The 21,754-nt window shown below is 29.8% G+C and overlaps 2 protein-coding genes across 2 annotated transcripts; both read right to left on the reverse strand.

Annotated features, from left to right (window-relative positions):
* Positions 1 to 6,290: 6,290 nt before the first annotated feature.
* Positions 6,291 to 7,430, reverse strand: LOC114076388. The gene has a single exon (XM_027915324.1). The coding sequence runs from the start codon at positions 7,374 to 7,376 to the stop codon at positions 6,291 to 6,293; it is 1,086 nt and encodes a 361-aa protein (XP_027771125.1). The 5' UTR covers positions 7,377 to 7,430.
* An 11,378-nt stretch (positions 7,431 to 18,808) lies between these two features.
* Positions 18,809 to 20,025, reverse strand: LOC114075653. Its single transcript, XM_027914105.1, has one exon. The coding sequence runs from the start codon at positions 19,969 to 19,971 to the stop codon at positions 18,883 to 18,885; it is 1,089 nt and encodes a 362-aa protein (XP_027769906.1). The 5' UTR covers positions 19,972 to 20,025; the 3' UTR covers positions 18,809 to 18,882.
* Positions 20,026 to 21,754: the final 1,729 nt, after the last annotated feature.

Raw genomic sequence — 21,754 nt, forward strand, 5'->3', positions numbered from 1 at the left:
TTGAATTTTAGAAGTTATTGAATTGTCTTTTATTAATGAGTTTAAGTCTTCCGCATTGCTTTATGTTGATATTAAATTGAAATGTTAAGGTTTAGATTGGTTGGTTCGCTCACATAGGAGGGTAAATGTGGGTGCCAGTCGCGGCTCGGTTTTGGGTCGTGACAGAATCAATATGAAAATTTGCAGGAAAGTAAGTTTCCTGCAAAATTTCATACTAATTCCTAAGAAAATCTCCTGTAATTCACAATTTTTTTTATAGTGCATGTAGTGTTTATCTTCTTGTAAACTTATTTCAAAAACTTGTGTCAAAATCCAAGAAAAATTCAAATATTTATAGACTATAAGTGAACACTATAATTCATGCATGATATGTGAAAATGTAGCCTATAAATACGAAAGATTGCATTCATCTCTCATGAGTATTCTTGAATAAAATAACTTTATTCATACTTGCAGCACTTTCACATTTTTAATTCACCTATCTTTATTCAATAATGTATCATTATCCATTCACACATTGTATAGTGAACCCAACATGTAATTAATCGAATTTATTTCCTTACATTACAATAACCTTCATACGTACAACAAATTAAATAATATTTTTTTTGTGTGTGTGGAAATTAAGGTTTATGCATCCAATAACATATAGAGACTATCCAGTAAGTATGCGGGAACGTGTAAAAAATCGATTACCAAAATTTACTATTGAGGAAGCTGAGATGGTGAAAAATCCCTATGATTTTTTGGGGTTAAATTACTACACTTCATCCTATGCAGCCAATATTATTTACCCTGACACTGTCAATATTACCTACCTCGAAGATTATCAAGTATCTCAATCAGGTTAATTACTTTTTATTAGTTAATTATATTTTCAATAGTAACAACGTTCTTACCTTTGTAACTTTTTATTGTAGGCCTAAAAAATGGAATACCCATCGAACGGGTATACACTTATGATTTGTCAATCTATGTTATTTTTAAAGAGATACCCTAAACGTTCGGCTCGTTGGCTTAAAATGTTCCTTTCTAGTAGAGACATTGTTTCTAAATCTGATTGTTAACACGATTGATTAGAGGCTATAAAATGTATTCTTCATTTTAATACATAACTATATTTTTTGCATAATCTCACACATTATGTAAGTCATGAAGCTTAGTCTTAAGATAAGGTGCTCGTCTTATACAACAATTCTCTACAACTTGATTTGATAAATGTTCGTAAATATTCTTTGGGTGAAAATCATTATCACCCCCTCAACGATGAATTATAACGATGAATGCTACTATAAGGCACTTGAATCAAATCTCTTAGCAAATTATATATTGTTGTGTGTGTTCAAGGGTTTGATTTTACCATTTCATAGGAAAATATATAAGTTTAGGGTTCAGAGTTCAGGATCGACGTTTTAAAAAGGTGTATGAATAGAACTTACATCCTAACAAGGAGTTGAAGCCTGATGGAATTAGTACTAATTAACATCCAACTCTATTTATGTTCAAGAAAGTATAGAGAATCATAGATTTAGGGAAGGAACTGTAAAATTTTTTCTTAAGAGTAAATATGAAGAGTAACTTTAATTAACCTTCTATGTGAGGAAACTAGACAAAGCATATCCAGTAAGCCATATAAATTACAGGCTTTTTGACAAAGCAAGAAAGTTTGAAGTAAAATTATACTTCAATAACATGGATTTTGACACACCTATAGAACATTATTAATAGTAGACATTGAACATGACAATATACCCTTATAACTTGTTGTGGTGGTGGTGATTTGAATCTTGAACATTGATGTCGAATGATGTATCATCAAGTAAAGCCATTATCTCATCATCATTCAAGCTCAACAACACAGAAAATGAAGGACTCCGTGGAATGGCAAATGAGCCATTAACATTGTTAATCTATTGGCACTGATGCACTCATGGAGGGGACATTCATCAAAGGGTCTATTTGTGGTGCCATTTGAAGAAACACTAAATTAGACATTGGAGGAGTAATTGCACGAATAATTACCAAACTAATGTGTTTACACATATGGAGAAATTAAGAGAATTTTGTTTCATTTTAAGAATAATATTCACTTTTATTAAAATTCAAATCATGTTCAAATTAAAAAATTCCTAAATTAGTTTCGAGCAAAAGCGATGCATAAAATAGTTGCACAAGACAGTTATCAAACTAATATGATTGTTTACATACATTGAGGAAAGAAAAAAGAGAATTTTGTTTCATTTTAAGAATGCTATTCAATTATATTTAAAATCAAATTTTGCTCAACTATTGTTTTTGTTACATTAAAAGAATTTCTAAATTAGTTTCAAGCAAATGCTAGCAATGCATTAAAATATTGCACAAGACACTTATCAAACTAATTCATTTAAACATATTGAGAAAATAAAAAGAGAATTTTGTTTTATTTTAAGAATACCATTCAATCATATTTAAAATCAGATCATGCTCAATTTTTGTTTTTGTTATATAAAAAAAAATTCTAAAAATTCAAGCAAAAGTAAGACATAAAATAATTGCACAAGATACTTACTTACCTAACTAATGTGTTTATACATATTGAGGAAAGAAAGGAGAATTTTGTTTCATTTTAAGAATAGAATTCAATTATTTGAAAAATCAAAATTTGATTTCGTTACATTAAAAAAATTTCTGGATTAGTTTCGAGAAAAAGCAATACATAAGAAAAATTCACAAAATACCTACCAATATAATGTGTTTACACATAATGAGGAAAGAAAAAATAATTTTGTTTCATTTTAAGAGTAGTATTCAATTAAATTAAAAATCAAATCATGCTCAAGTATGTTAACTAAGTTAAATTTTAATTATCTTAGGCTCTATATTTAAATTTATCCTATCTTTTCTAGCTAATTTTAATCTGTATAAAGCCAAAGCGAAAGATGAAAACATAAATGTATTGAATTTATGTCGTATATTATGATTTTGTCATGAAGTTTAACAGTTAAAAGGTCAAAATTTAAACTTAATTAGTAAATTCTTCTTTGTCCAAATCATTTTTTTTTTTAGTTTCAACCAATAAAGTTTCCCTATCAAGAAATGAAAAAGTCTTGACTTTTGGAAATGGAGATTTAATGGATAAAAGGACAATTTAATTTAAACCTACTCGAAGCTTTCGTCATTATTTATTTTATTAACCCTATAAGTAAATATGTCATACTAATTATATTTTTATGCGAGTTAAAAAATTTAACATACAATAGATCACAACCTTAGTTTAGTTGAACTTCGATTAATCTTCTATCAAAAACCTATTTATAAATTATGTCATATATATATTGTTCATCCTGTATTCTTTAGATACTTAAAATAAAAACATTGAAAAACTTGATAAGAAACAACAAAGTTTAAAAAACATTTTCAAAATTAGAAAATCAAAACCAATAGATAAAAAATAAGTAATTTTCCTAGATAGTCACTCATGTTTGAAAAATTACCTAGAAATATCACTTAGGTATTGTTTTAGGATTACAATATCACCCAACTTTGCCTATTTTCCTCAAAATATACTTGACTCAAAACATACATTATCTCTCTCCTACTAGGATGACATGTCACATTTTTAATTTATTAATCATATTTTTTATTTTTTAAATCACAACTTGTTTAATGTATCTATGAGAGAACATTAATTCATTTTATATGAAAATCTAGTTACTTCAATTTTATAGCGAAAATCTTTATCATATGTTTCATTTATGAGTATTTGCAGTTATATCCATACGAAAATTTAGTATTCCTGTCGAGAAAAAAATTAAACTACTTCCTTGAAGCTCATGAAGAAGACAATAGATTTAGTTGGATATTTAGAGATAAACTGGATATTAGAAACATTGATTTTTTTTACACAAACTATAAAAATTTGTTGCTTGTTCAAGTTAAAAAATCAAAGGTTTCTTCTTCATTGTACACAAACTATAAACAATTGTTCAAAGCTTAGCCAGATTCAAACAATAAAATATCCAATTAAAAAATCCCTAAATTTTAAGAAAATTACTCCAATATCATGGTACTCAAATTATTTCACAATTTACACTTAAAAAATAAAAAAATTAGGAGAAAACTTGATTTTCACCTCGTGGTGATTTCCTTGGTCGACATCAAAGATATATAGCACCTTAGGAGACAGTTTCTTACGCAAATTCGTTAGTTTATTCCTTGAAGAACCGGAGGAGCTCATATTACAGTTTATTATGTAATTTTTTTACTGGGCATAATATATGAGTTGTCTAATTTTTTTGAAAAATTATTAATAATAAATTTTAAAAAAAGGAGTAATGTAATATGACATTTCATTAGGAAAGAGATAATGTTTTTTGTGTCAAATATATTTTGAGGAGAATAGGTAAAGTTTGGTGATATTGTAGTCCTAAAACAAACATAAGTGATATTCCTAGGTAATTTTCTAAACATGAGTGACTATCTAGGGAAATTACTCAAAAATAATCTCAGAAACAGATTATAAATAATATAAAAAATATTTTTCTTAAAGAAAAAAATTGATCCCACTGAATGCACCGTATTACCTGGAGGAAATTATTCTTCTCAAGTACATGAGTTTAATGTAATATATCCTCCCAGGTTAGAACGATCTTACTAATCGGTGTATCGAAACCTAAAATTCACGGTGTTAGGAAATCATTCAACGACAGTAAAGTACACTTAGAATAATAGATTTAGTAGTACATAGTAGAAGAAATTTAGAAAAATGGTTCACTTAAAATGAGAAGAAATCCCTCAATCTATAGAAAATAAAGGGTAGTATGAAAAAAGGTTCTTATTGTTTCTTACCGGAAAGGTCACAGCCCTTTGAAAAAGTCACAAACTTTCGAAAAGGTCACAACCTTTCATTGAAGTCACAACTTTTCATAAAAGTCACAATTCTTCATTTTTCATTCATACTTTTTATAACCAAACAATCCCCCGCATGAATGGACAATGACTCCAAGACAAAGAAACTGACACGTGTGTACTTTACAAGCAAGAATTAATTTCATTTGGATGAGTATGTTTTCCTTTGAACTTTTTGTAGTGAACATATATCGGATATACTCGGCCAATTGGTAAATTTGATATCTTTTAACCATCAATTTGTTATGTATACCTAGACAATCATATGTCATACAATCAACCCCTTACCGTTTATGGTTCTTACGGTTGTGTTCGTTTCAGCCATAAACACCTCCTGGTTTATGAGTGTATATAGAGATGACTTTTGAAAATCATCCTCTTTGAAGCGACTTACTCTTCACACATGTGATTTCTAACAGTGTTATTGCGAAGATACACTATCTGGTCAAGTTTTCCTAACTTAGAAAATCATTTAAAATTATAAGTATTATTAACTCATAACCATATACTCGATCAATCAACGATAGATTTGATATCTTTGAACCATCAATTTTTTATGCATACCTCGACAATCATATGTCACACAATCAACCCCTCATCATTTATGATTCTTACGGTTGTGTTTGTTTAAGCCATAAACACCTTAGTTTCATGAGTGTATAAAGAGATGGACTTTTGAAAATTATTCTATTTGAACCGACTTACATTTCACACTCACATAGGTGATTTCTAACCGTATTACTGCAAAGATACACCATTTGGTCAAGTCTCCCAAACTTAGAAAATCATTTAAAATTTTAAGCATTGTTAACTCATTAACAAGCCTTCATGTTGTATCATTGTTCCTGAGCATTGTTCTTCATCATGAGAACTACTTGAGTTGGTTGACAATGCCGAACCGTCAGTCACAACTTTGTTTTTCTCCTTGAACCTAGCTCTTAGGATCTCCAGTTTTCTAGGTAAAGTTACCACAATGATGACTTATCCTAAGCCGTAAACCCATTTCCTTAGATGACCTTTCAACTTTCTCTCTAGTTAGACTTTTTTTAAAGTGGATTTGACACATTATCCTTTGAGTTTACATAGTCAATTGTGATAATTCCTATCACGATCCAAACCATCTTGATTGACACCCACACTAACTCTCCAATAGGAGCACCACTACAACAACGCAAACTAGAAACTTAACAAAAAATCAAGACATTAAAAATACGAAAGCAAATTTAAATACTAAGGAAGAAATAAAAAGTTCTCATAAACTCCAAACAAAAGTCTAACAACCAAAACAAATGCGAAATAACACCTAGAACTTAAATTCAATGTACCAAAACACCTAAAGTTCAACAACTTATCATTCTTAGAAATTTATATGAAACAAAAGTTGCGACATTCCTAGATCCTTATAAGTTGTTGTGGTGGGGATTTGAATCTTGAACATGAGTGTCGAAAGATGTATCGTCAATTAAAGTTTGTATTTCATCATCAGTGAAGCTCAGCAACTCAGAAAATGAAGGACTCTTTGGAATGCCAAATGAGTCATTAACATTATTCTCCACTGGCCCTGATGCACTCATTGAGAGGATATTCATCGAATGGTCTAGTTGTGGTGCTACTGGAGGAACAAGCATTGGTGAAGACATTGTATAGGCAATTTCAGGATATCTTTGTGAAGATGATGAAGAAGGAACCAACGAAAGATCAGATGGAAGAGGAGTCTTCAAAGGAAACATGAATTCAGGCACTTGAGCAGAAGCGCTTGAAGGACCCATCAATGGAGCAGTCAGAGGAACCATTGATGTTGGAATTACATCAGGAACCAAATTAAAGGGAGCCCTTGGTCTCTCGAAGTTGGTCCTTCCAAGCACAGTAGATGGAACCAAAAGTGGAATCTCAGATAGTACTGGATCATCAACATGGGCCAAAAGTGGAGCCCATGATATGTCGAAGTTGGTCCCACCAGAATCCATGGGTCCAACAAAAGGTTGGGGAGCGTTCGATGTTGAACCTTCTTCATGAGTTTTTGCTTCGATCGAGTCATCTATCAGTTTGAGGTGCTTATTGATCACATAACATAGATCGTTGAGATATCCTGGGTGCTTACTATTGGGCATCTCTTCACCATTCAACAATCCATACATATGGTTTGTATACTCCATTTTCTTGTTTTCCTGCCTCACCTTCTCAATTTCCTTCTCAATTTTCTTGATCCTTTTCATGATTACATTTTCTTGTGTTTTCATGTTCTTTGATTTATCCTCCTCCGGAAGATTGCTAAACTTTGTAAAGAGGTCGGTGGAAGCTTCATGATTTGGAAATATCTCCGGTTCGTTTTGGTAAGGGCTATTGACTAAGGTAGCCATTTCAACATCGCAAAGGATGTTGAGTTCACGAGCCTTGGTTAAGAAACCTTTTATTCGTTTTCTATATGAGACTTTCCTCTCAGTGTTATTTTCAATGAAAGCTAACTTCACTTTCTTTCTACCCATGGTGAAAATGAGGAAAAGGAGGAGAGATGTGTTTATTAGAATATATGGGATGAAATGAATTTATTTTTCTTACTGTTGTGTATTTCTCTGCTAAGAATTACCTTCTATTTATAGGGTGGAAAATAAGTTTTTGAATTAGAGGATACTTAGTTGTCAAGGGTACTATTTTGGTATAAAAATAAATGAGCGTAGATGAACAAATCTTTTTGAGTCAAATTTTTCTTATTAGGAAAAAATATTAATTAATTTAGATCTAGGTAAGTATGACTCTAGTCTTAAGAATAACTTTTTTTTGAGTCAGACTTTTCTTATAAGGGAAATAATTTAATTAATTTAGATCTAGATAAGTATAACTCTAGTCTTATGTTAAACAAATCTTTTTGAGTCAAACTATTTTTTATTAGGAAAATAATTTAATTAATTTAGATCTAGATATGTATTATCCATCTGAGAGGACCATAGAGTATTAACAATGTTTTTTTCGTAAAGGAAGTCTAAAAAATTGTATATTTTATTCATAAATAAATGTTAAAAATATATTGAAACAAATGAAAAATTGAAATATTGGCCAAAAAATTGAAATATTAATTTTAAAAATATTTAAATAATAAAATACAAATTAATTTAATGATTAGTAAAATTGAAATATTTATTGACTATTTAATGAAGATATGTGTATGATTATTATTGTTACGGCGCTTATAAAAGCACATTATATTTTTTCCAATTTTGGAAGAAACCATATTTAGAAGAAATTTTATATTGATTTCAATTTTATTAAAAATCAAATTAAGCTCAAATTTTTGTTTTTTTAACATTAAAAATATTTCTAAATTTGTTTCAAAGGCAAATTTGTGCATAAAAAAAAGGGCAACTTTCACATATTGCAAACAAAAAATTCATATTTGTATGCTATAGCAAACTTTGCATAATTGCGCTCCATAGCAAACATAAAAACTGTATAATTCGCTATACATATACAAGGGTATAATTCGCTGGCCTATTTCGCTGCAATTGTATAATTCGTTGGCCTTTTCCTCTGCAATATTTGAAGTAAAATGTTTGTAAATTGTATAATTAAGTGTATAACACGAAGATATACATTTTTGCATGTGTATATACAATTTTCTCTCGCTTTATACAAAGCACAAACAGAATTATACACTTCTGTGTATAAAGCGAGAGAGGCGAGCGAGAATGGAGTGTGGCGAGCGAGATTTTTGGGAGAGAGACGCTGGCAAATTTTAGCTAATGTTTGCTATGGAGCACAATTAAATCAAACCCTAGCTATTCCATTTAATTTAGGTTATTAGTTTGCTATTATATACAATTTTCCCTAAAAAAAATTCACTAGACAACTACTAAACTATTGTGTTTATTTTATTTTACAATAGTATCCAATTATATTTAAAACTAAATCATGCTCAGATATTGTAATTTGTTACATTAAAAAAATAAATTAGTTTCAATGAAAATTAATACATAAAATAATCGCACATGACACTTACCAAACTAACGTGCAACATCCTTTTAGAATTATAATTTAATAGGATTCATGAATTTTTTATATATTTGTGATTCTATTTTAGAGAAATGAAAACTAAGCTTATTTAATTTAATTTAATTTAATTTATTCGTAATTGTCTTTTAAAAAAATTATGATTAACCTAGTTAAATTGAACTAATATGAATTGAAAAAAATTGACGATACTATTTATTTATTTTTTGAATATGCAATATAATGTTAGTAACTCTATTTTTATACACTTAGAGAATCTTGACGATTTTTATAGTTATATGTGACTGAATGGATACTAATATAAAAAATTTGAAAGTGGAAAATAAAGTTAAACATTAAAAAATAAAAGTTAAAAAGTACAAGAAATTTTTAAAATGTTTGATGGAGCATGATAAAAGTAGAAATAAATGCTTAATACGGTATGATAAAGTAAGTTAAATTTAGCATGATAAGGTAAATATCTTTCTTCCCCATTTCGCTCCTTTCTTCATTATATAATTTTCACTTGTTTTAAGAATTAACTTATGTAATATAGTCTATCCATTAAAATTCTTATCAATGTATCTTTGTCGATATCTTTAATAAGTTTAGTCTTTACTCAATGAACCAATGTAGAAAGAGCAATGCCGAAGAGCTACTATACACTCACCGCGTACTTACATTACCACCTGAATTTCTTCTTTATACCTTGAACTCGGTCCCTTTGAGAAAAAATCCTGAATCCAACACCTTTTCGTGGAATGGAAAGTTCCATCGTGTCTCTCTTAGAATATCTGAAGGCCGAAAATAATGAATCTTGTATTGCCAAGAAAAACTTATCAGTTTTAGTATCTCATTGTGTATATTAATAGCGATAATCACTCCCCTAAGAAATTATGTGCAAGCAAAATTTCCAATCATTTTAGTTTTACTGATGCATATTACTTCGGAATAAATAAATTTCTCTTTTAAACATATAGAGTGCAATTATCGCATATATATTTTTTGTAAAATAAATTTAGCGAGCTGAAAAGGTCACAATTTAAGCTTAGTTGAATGTTTAATCTTTTCATATTCTCGCTATAATTATGAGAAGAATATGTCATATTATAATATTTGTGAATGGAGATGTAAAGATTAAAACGTACAATCTAAATTTAGTTAAATCTTTTATCATTTGCTAACCTTATAAGTAAATATATCATATTATTTTTGCGAGTTAAAAAAACAATTAAAATCTAGTTAAATATCTCATCCCTAACTATATAAGAAAAGTCAATTGTTTACACCACTGAACTCATTTTGCAAAGGGGAAAAAAATTAATGTCTCTCCCTAACCCTATTTTTTTCTCTTCCAGAAATTAGAGCAAATACACTTTATTTAAGGAGTAAAAAATAATAATCTTGATCCAGAAATATTATATGTGGATATAATCTCTTCTTTTATTTTCATACATATTTTTCAGAAAAAAAAAAAAGTTATATGGAAGAACAACCTTCGAAATAATTGAATAGTTTTTTTGTAAGCATTTGAATTTTATATATCAAAGAAACAAGTAGCACTTACGATGGTTAAGTCACAAAGAAAAAATCTTCATTGAGCGAAGAAATTTCAACGTGTCTTGGATTAAATATTTCATCAATTCACATAAATTTACAATCTTCTCCTCTATACGTTCATCCATCACCATTTTGTTTTTATTTTGGCAATAATACAGTTCGATTCAAAGAAATTCTCATCAATTAAACAACAAATTCATACATTAAAAACTGAGAACCCATTAAAAACTTATCAATAATCTAATAATAAAACACATAAAATTGAGATTAAAATCAAAACATAACTGCTAACTTAAATAAAGGCAAGTAATATATTTAGTGTTCATTATAATGTTCTCGTACTTAGAGGCAGAGCTAGGTGGAGGTTCATGTGTTCGGAAGAATCCACTAGCTTTTTCGTTGACTTTATATTTGTATTAGAAAATTAAATAAATATATGTAGAGAAAATGACTAAAAGCCTCCCCAATGTATAGCCGGATTTCCAACTACACACTCATACTTCACGGGAGTCATAATATCCCCTCTGATGTTTTTAAAATGGAATTATTTGCTCCCTAAATACTCATGTGGCAAAAGAGATGTTGTTCACTCTCTTTGGGGAAGTGAGAGATAAAAAGATAATTAAAATATTATCTTTAGAAATATTTAATTTAATTCATATTAATATTCTAATTTTTTAAAACAAGAAATTATATTTCCTTTTATTCTTTTTATCTTCTTTTATCTTTTCCCTTTAATAGATCCATAGATATAATTTTTTAAAACAAGATATCGTCATATCTCCACTTTTCAAATCTTTGAATATTTATTAGTAGCCCAAAATCAAAATAAAAATGAAAGTTGGAAGAATTGAATTTTAGGCTAGTCATTAATGAAGTAATTCACTAATTACTCCCTCCATCCCTATTTATTTGTCCATACTTTCTCTTTTAACTGACCCTAACTAATTGTCCATCTTGACAAATCAAGAAAGGACAAAAAAAATTTCTATTATACCCTCTTTAAACTTTTTGAGAATTTATAAGTGTTAATACATGCTTTTTGAATCCATAATTAATACGGGTAAAATTACAACTTCACTATGTTAATTATTGTTATCTTAATATGTGGTGTCATTTCTAAAGTGGATAACTAAATAGAGACGAAGGGAGTAATAGATTCAATTAATGGAGAAGAATTCATTAAAGGTTTGGTAACATACCCTTTGATGAAGAATACCCACTTATTGAAATATTATAATAGCGGAGAAAGAAGCAATTTCCAGTGATAGATTTTTTCATTCCTCTCTAGCTTTAAAGAACGAGATTTCCTTGTGTTTAGAATTTCGATGAAGGTCGAGAGCGGTAGTCATCAAATATGCAGAAGCTTTCAAGGAAAAAGAAATGGAGTAATGGAAAAGAAAGAGAAAGGGAGATGACAAAACTAGCACCATTGATGAACTTCATTCCTTTGTTAATGAAGATGAACTCAACTAGAGAGTAACTGAATTGAGAGAGAAAATTGTGTTTTGTATTGAGAGTGAATTGAAGGAGAAATGTTACAATATGAACCTATATATATATATATACTGCTACTAACAGAATATAAATTGGAAAACTAACTCACCAACAAATTTACTTCTAACAACTTATGCTAACTAACTTTACTGTACACAACTAACTAATGGAATCTTCACTGTACATAACTAACTAATTGACTTCACACTTCATATTATCATCACCCCCCTCAATTTGGAGGTGATGTAATTACAGATAACTTGTGTAATAAAGAAGTATGTTTAACCCCACTCAAGCCCTTGGTGAAACTATCTGCCAATTGTGAATCAGTGGATATATGATAGAGTGTGATTAAGCATTGCTGAGTCTTAGTTCTAACAAAATGACAATCGATTTCGATATACTTTGTCCTCTCATGAAAAATTGGATTTTTGGCCATAAACAACTTTCGTTTCATGAGTGTATAAAGAGACGGACTTTTGAAAATCATCCTATTTGAAGCGACTTACACTTCACGCTCACATAGGTGATTTCTTACCGTGTTATTGCGAAGATACACCTTTTGGTCAAGTCTGCCAAACTTAGAAAATCATTTAAAATGTTAAGCATTATTAAATCATTAACAAGCTTTCATGTTGTATCCTTGTTCCTGAGCATTGTTCTTCATTATGAGAACTAATTGAGTTGGTTGACAATGTCGAACCGACAGTCACAACTTTTTTTTCTCCTTGAATCTAGCTCTTAGGATATCCAATTTTCTAGGTAAAGTTACCGCCATGATGACTTGTCCAAAGCCGTTAACCCGTTCCCTTAGATGAACTTTCAACTTTCTCTCTAGTTAGACTTTTTTGTAAGTGGATTTGACACATTATCCTTTGAGTTTACATAGTCAATTGTGATGATTCCTATCACGACCCAAACGGATCTTGATTGACGCCCACACTAACCCTCCAGTAAGAGCACCACTACTACAACCCAAACTAGCAACTTAACAAAAAACTAAGACATTTAAAGATACGAAAGCAAATTTAAATACTAAGGAAGAAATAAAGAGTTCTCATAAACTCCAAACAAAAGTCTAACAACCAAAACAAATGCGGAATAACACCTAGAACTTAAAATTAAATGTACCAAAACACCTAAAGTTCAACAAGTCTAGGAAAATGAGTACAACCCAATTAAACATAAGAAATCCTAAGTACTAGTCTAAGCCCGAAATGTGGACATATATGAAAATAAAACTCATGACAGCTCGAAAGAATTGGCTCATTTTTTAATTCGATTGATCACTAATCTTCTAAGCAAGGTTCATCAATAGTTGCTTGAATATGCCTTTTACTTAACAAAGAAAGAACAAGTGTAGTATCAATACACAACCATAATGTACTGGTAGGATCACGAGGCTACCCACTAAGAGCAACATACATAAGTCATTACAATATAATAATAACATGCATATACCGAACATATACAATATCAACATCACTTATGAACGACGTACATTTTATAATTCTCAAGATATAATATTATGGCAAGTTATTGCTCCTCTCATGGAAGGTAAACCCCAACTATTAGTGTATCGGTACGTGGTGCACGTTCCAAGTTAGCATGTCGTATCATGATAAATGTTATATTGTTTATGTCGGTCTGTGACAATCGATTCCAGTTAGTGTGTCGAAATGCAACACCCGACCCATTCAACAAGCCACAATCACAATCGCAAAGTACATTCTCCTAATCATACAATCAAATCATAATTCATGACATTCAATTATCCATCTATCCTCATTTACGATTAGTGTGACCATCAAATGCAATATCCGCACAAATACATATATCATAATAAAGTAATAACAAACATATATCACACAACATGAAATCAGACCATCAACTACTTCAAACAAAGCTTGAATCTCCTAAAAACTTGATTCTTACCTTTTCGGATCATTTCCGCTTGTTCTTGGTCTACAAAACAACCAATATAACACGAGAATCAATAAACGATGTCTAATCACCCAGATTACAATCAACTCTATCAACCCTGATCAAACCCGCGATTAATATACCCAAATTAGAGATTTTTTTACCATAATTTCCACATCAAAACTCTTCATCATTTATAATTACCCACTAGTTTACATTTTATGGATCAAAAGTCGAATTCAGGGAGTTAAAACCTTACATTTAGCCTTAAGAATAGTGGAAAGCTATCAAGAAAACACCTGGGGTCATATCCTAGCTCTCAAAGTGAAAAGTGCAGAATAAAATATTTTTTCGATTTATTTTTTACTTAAGTTGTATTTATTCCGCCACAGCGGTCCTCACCCCGCTACAGTGGCCCTGCCCTAGCAGGAAAATCTCGTATTAGTGGCTTGCGCTGAACCACTGAGCAACTTTAATAATTTTAAACCCCCATTTGACAACACACCTTCAACCCATGACACTAAAAAATGCTCGTTCATGCTAAGATTAGTTTTGAGAGTTTTACTCTCCTAATTCAATCTCCTAAATTCGTAAGGATTTCTTAACGTCTTAGCTATCTAGATATGTGATCAAATTCATAATTAGATCACCAATTGGTAATAGGTTTCTTTATAGAGTAGTATCCTGACGGTATAATATATATGTCTTATATGATATGACAAGACAATCTGTTATACATTATTATCCATCCCCTACCTATTGCATCTTTACTATCATAGTGTATGCATACTGATGCCAAAAGTTTGGCCAAAAAAGAATATATATCAAGAAATTTTGGAGTCTTTCAACTTATTCACCGACATTATCTAGAGAACCTAGCTTAGAGATTATTGTAGAGCTAGTGATACATTTATTTTTGGAAGATTTTCAAAAGAATGTTCATCCACCAAGAATAAATACATATCCACTCGTGAATTTTACTTTACTTGATCTCGGTGATCCAATTTGCATTACTATATCCTTTCAATGATGGTTGATATTGTTGTAATGCAAGACATAGTTTTTAGTATTTTTTAAATACCCCAAAACTTTTTTCATGCTCATCCAATGAGTTCAATTGGAATAATTTGTGAACCGACTCAGTTTATTAATAGCATATGTTATATTTGATCACGTACATTTCATGATATATATAATACTTCTCAATATGATTGCTCAAGATTGAATCAATCTTATTATTGATACCATCGTTCCAAAAGGATGAGTCCAAATAAGACATGAAATGTTACAAAAATCAGCTCTGAAGATAGTAGATGTCATTTGACATTTACTACACGTCTGAATATCTTTATTAAGTACATTCTCGTTTCTCGTTTTGTTCTTTACAAGGTCCTTTGGACTTTTCATTAGACTACTCAAGCCTAATTTTACATTCCACAATTCTTAGGTCTTATTTTAATCATTTTAGGAATATAAACTTGGACTTTGGCTAGACACCCCCGCACTTTGAAATATTTCAAGTTGGATTTCCTTCCTTTCCATTTCTCATATTGAATAGATTGTGTCATGAATAAACAAAATTGCTTTCTTTTTTAAAAGACAAAATTTTTTGTTGTTTCCTTTTGCAATAAGGATTAGTTCATCCACACAAGTTTTGTGGCAAACCTAAACTTATAAGTGATGCAATCATTATTTCCTTCAAAGTTCATTTTTTTTATTCTGCAATTCCATTAGATTTACGTGAATAAGACAGTAGTTTGATGGATAAATCTGTTTTCCAAATATATGTATGCAAAATTAGATTTATAACCTCATCCCTATCAGTTCTTATCTTTTTCGCAACTGATTTCAACTTCAATTTTATATTGCCTAGTTGTTTCTGTTGCTTCACCCTTACCTTTAAGCAAGACATAACCGTATGAAATGCAATTGTCAATAAAAGTTATGAGATGTTTTTTCCCACCACGAGATGGTGTTTACTTCATATCACATATGTCAGTGTAAATCAACTCTAAGGAATTAGAATTCCTTTTGACACATTTATAAGAATGCTCAACATACTTATATTCCACACAAACTTGACATTTTTATCTATTGCACTCAAAGTAAAATAAAATTTCTAAGTTTATCAGTTTTCCCTAATTGACATATTCCAAGTGCTCATGTCACAAACAGTTTGACTCAAGCAAGTAAGAACAAATAAAAGCATTGAGTTTGAAAAGCTTTCCGTGAGGTAGTTTTTCCTCACAAATATTTGTTCCTATTTCTTACAATTTCGTATAATATAAACATTGTTTAGAGTAATCACATTGTCAAACGTCCTTTTTGGAAGGACCTTTCCATAACTTTTAATTGATTGTTGTAGAACTATCCATGAACAAAGTTGCATTGGGTCCAATAAAGACAATATAGTCCAAATGCTTCTTTTACAACACATGACAAATGGTTATTCATCAATATTCATGTCTATACAAATATTTATATTTAATAGACATGTCTTTTCATGAAAAATCACAACATTTTGAAGACACTTTTTCATGAAAGATTCAATCATTTTTAACAAGTATAAATATAATTTGGTTGTTCCATACTTGTCATACAATATACTAGTAAAATAGAAACTCAACGATCACAGTATCAAATATACTCCAAGAATTTTTTGGATCTAATTAACATTATACAAAAATATCATCAAATTTCATATCTTGTACTCCAAGTTTAAGTTCGACACTTAATCTAATTTTACTATGTCATAAGCAAAAAATCAAAATAACTTTTCCACATATTTTTCCAGACTATCAATGGCAGCATGAAACCTCGTTTGAAAATATTATTCTACGAAAGAATTATATTGCTTCAGTTTTTTTGACAATCTTTACATTGTGTGAAAATTCATTTCATAGAGGAACTTATTATAGACACGAAAAAACACACACGTTAAGCCATTGGTCTTTCTTCTATCACAATTAGACACACCACTTAGTATTTAGAATACTAATAATAAAGAAAAAACATTTATATAGATTTTTCTATTTAACAGTGAAATTTATAGAAAACAAAAGGTACGATAGTGACTTATTAGATGAAGTTTTCATATTCTTCAAACCAATTGCATGGTCTTATTTATCAAGAGCAGAAAGCTACAAAAAAATTTACTCTACAAAAACCAGATACAATCAATTCACAATGAATAAAGGACTATAAAAAAAATTACCGCAAACAGAATAAAATATATTCTTATATTATCACATAGAAATGTTTTCCTTTTCAAATAGTCTTCCAATTATAACATTTTGACATACTATTATATAAAAAAAAACGTGCATCTCTCATTCTGCAAACTACAAAAATGTGGATCTCTTATTCTACAAACTAAAGATTTTTAAAGACATCACAATTTTCCGAGCAAAATTCATTCCAAAACATATGGTTTGCAGGTCTTTTTCCAAAGATACACGTGATAAATATCAAAAGAATTAACTTTTACAAACTATTTTCCTCCTTATATAATTTATAGAAGGTTACCTGGTGTTGTCTTTAACCAAAATACCACCAATTTTTCTAGTATATTCTCAATTCGATCTTGCTAAACAAGGCACCGACTTCTGACAAAGTAGTATATTAGTCTTCTACTTCAATGATCTGTTTGCTTCAGTTAGTAGAATATAAAAAATACCAATAATATCTTAATTTTCTTAAGATTGTTGTTCGTCCTGTATTCCTAAGATACTTAGAACAAAAATTTTAAAGAACTGATAAGAAAAATAAAGTTTAAATACATTGCCAAAACTACGAAATGAAAACCAGTAGAGAAAATAAACTTAGAAACAAATTAAAACAATATTCAAAATATTTTCCTTAAAGAAGAAAATTCAGTCCCCTGAATGAACGTTGTCCCCTCAAGAAAATTATTCCCCTCAAGTACCCGAGGTTAAAATAATATATTCTTGCAGTATAGCACATTTTGTGTTCCACGCGACTCAGATAAGAATTCTATATCTTACCCACCCAATGTTGTTCTGATTGAATTTCATAAATCTCGCTCGCTATCAAAGCACATTTTGTGAAGTAGTTTCCTTCCATTGTCACTTCGATAAAGTAAACAGAAAACCATGATCAGAGTCGTGGTATGAAGATGATGATTTGAAGACTCATTCATCACAGAAGAGTGTCTTATTTGTCGATACCGAGATTGAATGAATCACTCCACCTAGCAACAAGAAAAGTGGAGTTTGGCACAAGTTAAAGGAAAAAACAAGGAGGAATTCAACTTTGGAAAGGAAAAGGGCAGTTCCAAACGAAGGACCGTGGGACAATCTTCTCGGTGTCCAGGTGTCAACTCCCAATGGCTTGTGTCTATAGAACACAATTTAAACAAAGTTATATATTTTTTATTATTTGATGAACGATAATAAGTAAGTTTATGTCATAGAATAATATCTTTTGCAAGTTAGTAAGCTTAACATACAAAAATCACAATTAAAAAATCTGTTGAATCTTTTATCCTTTATTATATATAAAGAAATGAATTATCACTCCTTAATGCTATTTCCTTATTTCCACGGGGATAACTTTTTGTTTTGTTTTCATGTTTTTTTTTCCACATATTTTATATTTTTCAAGAAAAAATAAGGGAGAACTAACTTTTTTTATAGCATTTCAATATAATGAACAAAGAAGCAACACTTATCATAAAGAAATCTTAAGCAAAGAAATTTCAACCTCCCTAGCAATATTTGAATTAAATTTCATCATCATTTTGTTTTTATTTTTTATCATAATTATAAATTTGGAAACCATACAACTAGATTCAAATAAGTTCTGATCAATTAAATATTAGAGTCATAGTCATAGTAGAGAAGCAATTCAGAACTTATCTAATGTCTTAATAGTAAAACACATAAAATTAAGACAAGTATTATATATTTTGGTTTATTATAATGTTCTCATACTTTTAAGTGACACTACACAAAAAAAAGTACTACTATCATTCTTAGAAATTTATATGAAACAAAAGTTGCAACATTCCTAGATCCAATTGTTGTGGTGGGGATTTGAATCTTGAACATGAGTGTTGAAAGATGTATCGTCAATTAAAGTTTGTATTTCATCATCAGTGAAGCTCAGCAACTCAGAAAATGAAGGACTCTTTGGAATGCCAAATGAGTCATTAACATTATTCTCCACTGGCCCTGATGCACTCATTGAGAGGATATTCATCGAATGGTCTAGTTGTGGTGCTACTGGAGGAACAAGCATTGGTGAAGACATTGTATAGGCAATTTCAGGATATCTTTGTGAAGATGATGAAGAAGGAACCAACGAAAGATCAGATGGAAGAGGAGTCTTCAAAGGAAACATGAATTCAGGCACTTGAGCAGAAGCGCTTGAAGGACCCATCAATGGAGCAGTCAGAGGAACCATTGATGTTGGAATTACATCAGGAACCAAATTAAAGGGAGCCCTTGGTCTCTCGAAGTTGGTCCTTCCAAGCACAGTAGATGGAACCAAAAGTGGAATCTCAGATAGTACTGGATCATCAACATGGGCCAAAAGTGGAGCCCATGATATGTCGAAGTTGGTCCCACCAGAATCCATGGGTCCAACAAAAGGTTGGGGAGCGTTCGATGTTGAACCTTCTTCATGAGTTTTTGCTTCGATCGAGTCATCTATCAGTTTGAGGTGCTTATTGATCACATAACATAGATCGTTGAGATATCCTGGGTGCTTACTATTGGGCATCTCTTCACCATTCAACAATCCATACATATGGTTTGTATACTCCATTTTCTTGTTTTCCTGCCTCACCTTCTCAAGTTCCTTCTCAATTTTCTTGATCCTTTTCATGATTACATTTTCTTGTGTTTTCATGTTCTTTGATTTATCCTCCTCCGGAAGATTGCTAAACTTTGTAAAGAGGTCGGTGGAAGCTTCATGATTTGGAAATATCTCCGGTTCGTTTTGGTAAGGGCTATTGACTAAGGTAGCCATTTCAACATCGCAAAGGATGTTGAGTTCACGAACCTTGGTTAAGAAACCCTTTATTCGTTTTCTATATGAGACTTTTCTCTCAGTGTTATTTTCAATGAAAGCTAACTTCACTTTCTTTCTACCCATGGTGAAAATGAGGAAAAGGAGGAGAGATGTGTTTATTAGAATATATGGGATGAAATGAATTTATTTTTCTTACTGTTGTGTATTTCTTTGCTAAGAATTACCTTCTATATATAGGGTGGAAAATAAGTTTTTGAATTAGAGGATACTTAGTTGTCAAGGGTACTATTTTCGGAATAAAAATAAATGAGCCTAGATGAACAAATCTTTTCGAGTCAAATTTTTCTTTATTAGGAAAATAAATTAATTAATTTAGATCTAGGTAGGTATGACTCTAGTCTTAAGAATAACTTTTTTTGAGTCAGACTTTTCTTATTAGGGAAAAAATTTAATTAATTTAAATCTAGATAAGTATAACTCTAGTCTTATGTTAAACAAATCTTTTTGAGTCAAACTATTTTTTATTAGGAAAATAATTTAATTAATTTAGATCTAGATATGTATTATCCATCTGAGATGACCATAGAGTATTAACAATGTTTTTTCGTAAAGAAAGTCTAAAAAAATTGTATATTTTATTCATAAATAAATGTTAAAAATATATTGAAACAAATGAAAAATTGAAATATTGGCCAAAAAATTGAAATATTAATTTTAAAAATATTTAAGTAATATAATACAAATTAATTTAATGATTAGTAAAATTAAAATATTTATTGAATATTTAATGAAGATATGTGTATGATTATTATTGTTACGGCGCTTATAAAAGCACATTATATTTTTTCCAATTTTTGAAGAAACCATATTTAGAAGAAATTTTATATTGATTTCAATTTTATTAAAAATCAAATTAAGCTCAAATTTTAGTTTTTTTAACATTAAAAGTATTTCTAAATTTGTTTCAAAGGCAAATTTGTGCATAAAAGAAATTCACAAGACAACTACTAAACTATTGTGTTTATAGATATTGAGGAAAGAAAATAGAATATTACTTATTTTTTTTTAGTATCCAATTATATTTAAAACTAATCATGCTCAGATATTGTAATTTGTTACATTAAAAAAATATAAATTAGTTTCAATGAAAATTAATACATAAAATAATCGCACATGACACTTACCAAACTAACGTGCAACATCCTTTTAGAATTATTAATTTAATAGAATTCATGAATTTTTTTTTTATATTTGTGATTCTATTTTAGAGAAATGAAAAATAAGCTTATTCAATTTATTCGTAATTGTCTTTTAAAAAAATTATGATTAACCTAGTTAAATTGAACTAATATGAATCGAAAAAAATTGACGATGCTATTTATTTGTTTTTTGAATATGCAATATAATGTTAGTAACTCTGTTTTTATACACTTAGAGAATCTTGACGATTTTCATAGTTATATGTGACTGAATGAATACTAATATAAAAAATTTAAGGATTAGTTCATCCACACAAGTTTTGTGGCAAACCTAAACTTATAAGAACCATTATTTCCTTCAAAGTTCATTTTTTTTCATTCCGCAATTCCACTAGATTTACGTGAATAAGACAGTAGTTTGATGGATAAATTCGCTTTCCAAATATATGTCTGCAAAATGAGATTTATAACTTCATCCCTAACACTTCTTATCTGTTTCGCAACTGATTTCAACTTCAATTTTATATTGCCTAGTTGTTTTTGTTGCTTCACCTTATCATTCAGCAAGACATAACCGTATCAAATGTAATTGTCAATAAAAGTTATGAGATGCTTTAGCCGACCACAAGATGGTGTTTACTTCATATCACATATGTCAGTGTAAATCAACTCTAAGAAATTAGAATTTCTTTTGACACATTTATAAG

Source organism: Solanum pennellii, chromosome 1 (genome assembly GCF_001406875.1).
Source record: "Solanum pennellii chromosome 1, SPENNV200".
Lineage (NCBI taxonomy): Eukaryota > Viridiplantae > Streptophyta > Magnoliopsida > Solanales > Solanaceae > Solanum > Solanum pennellii.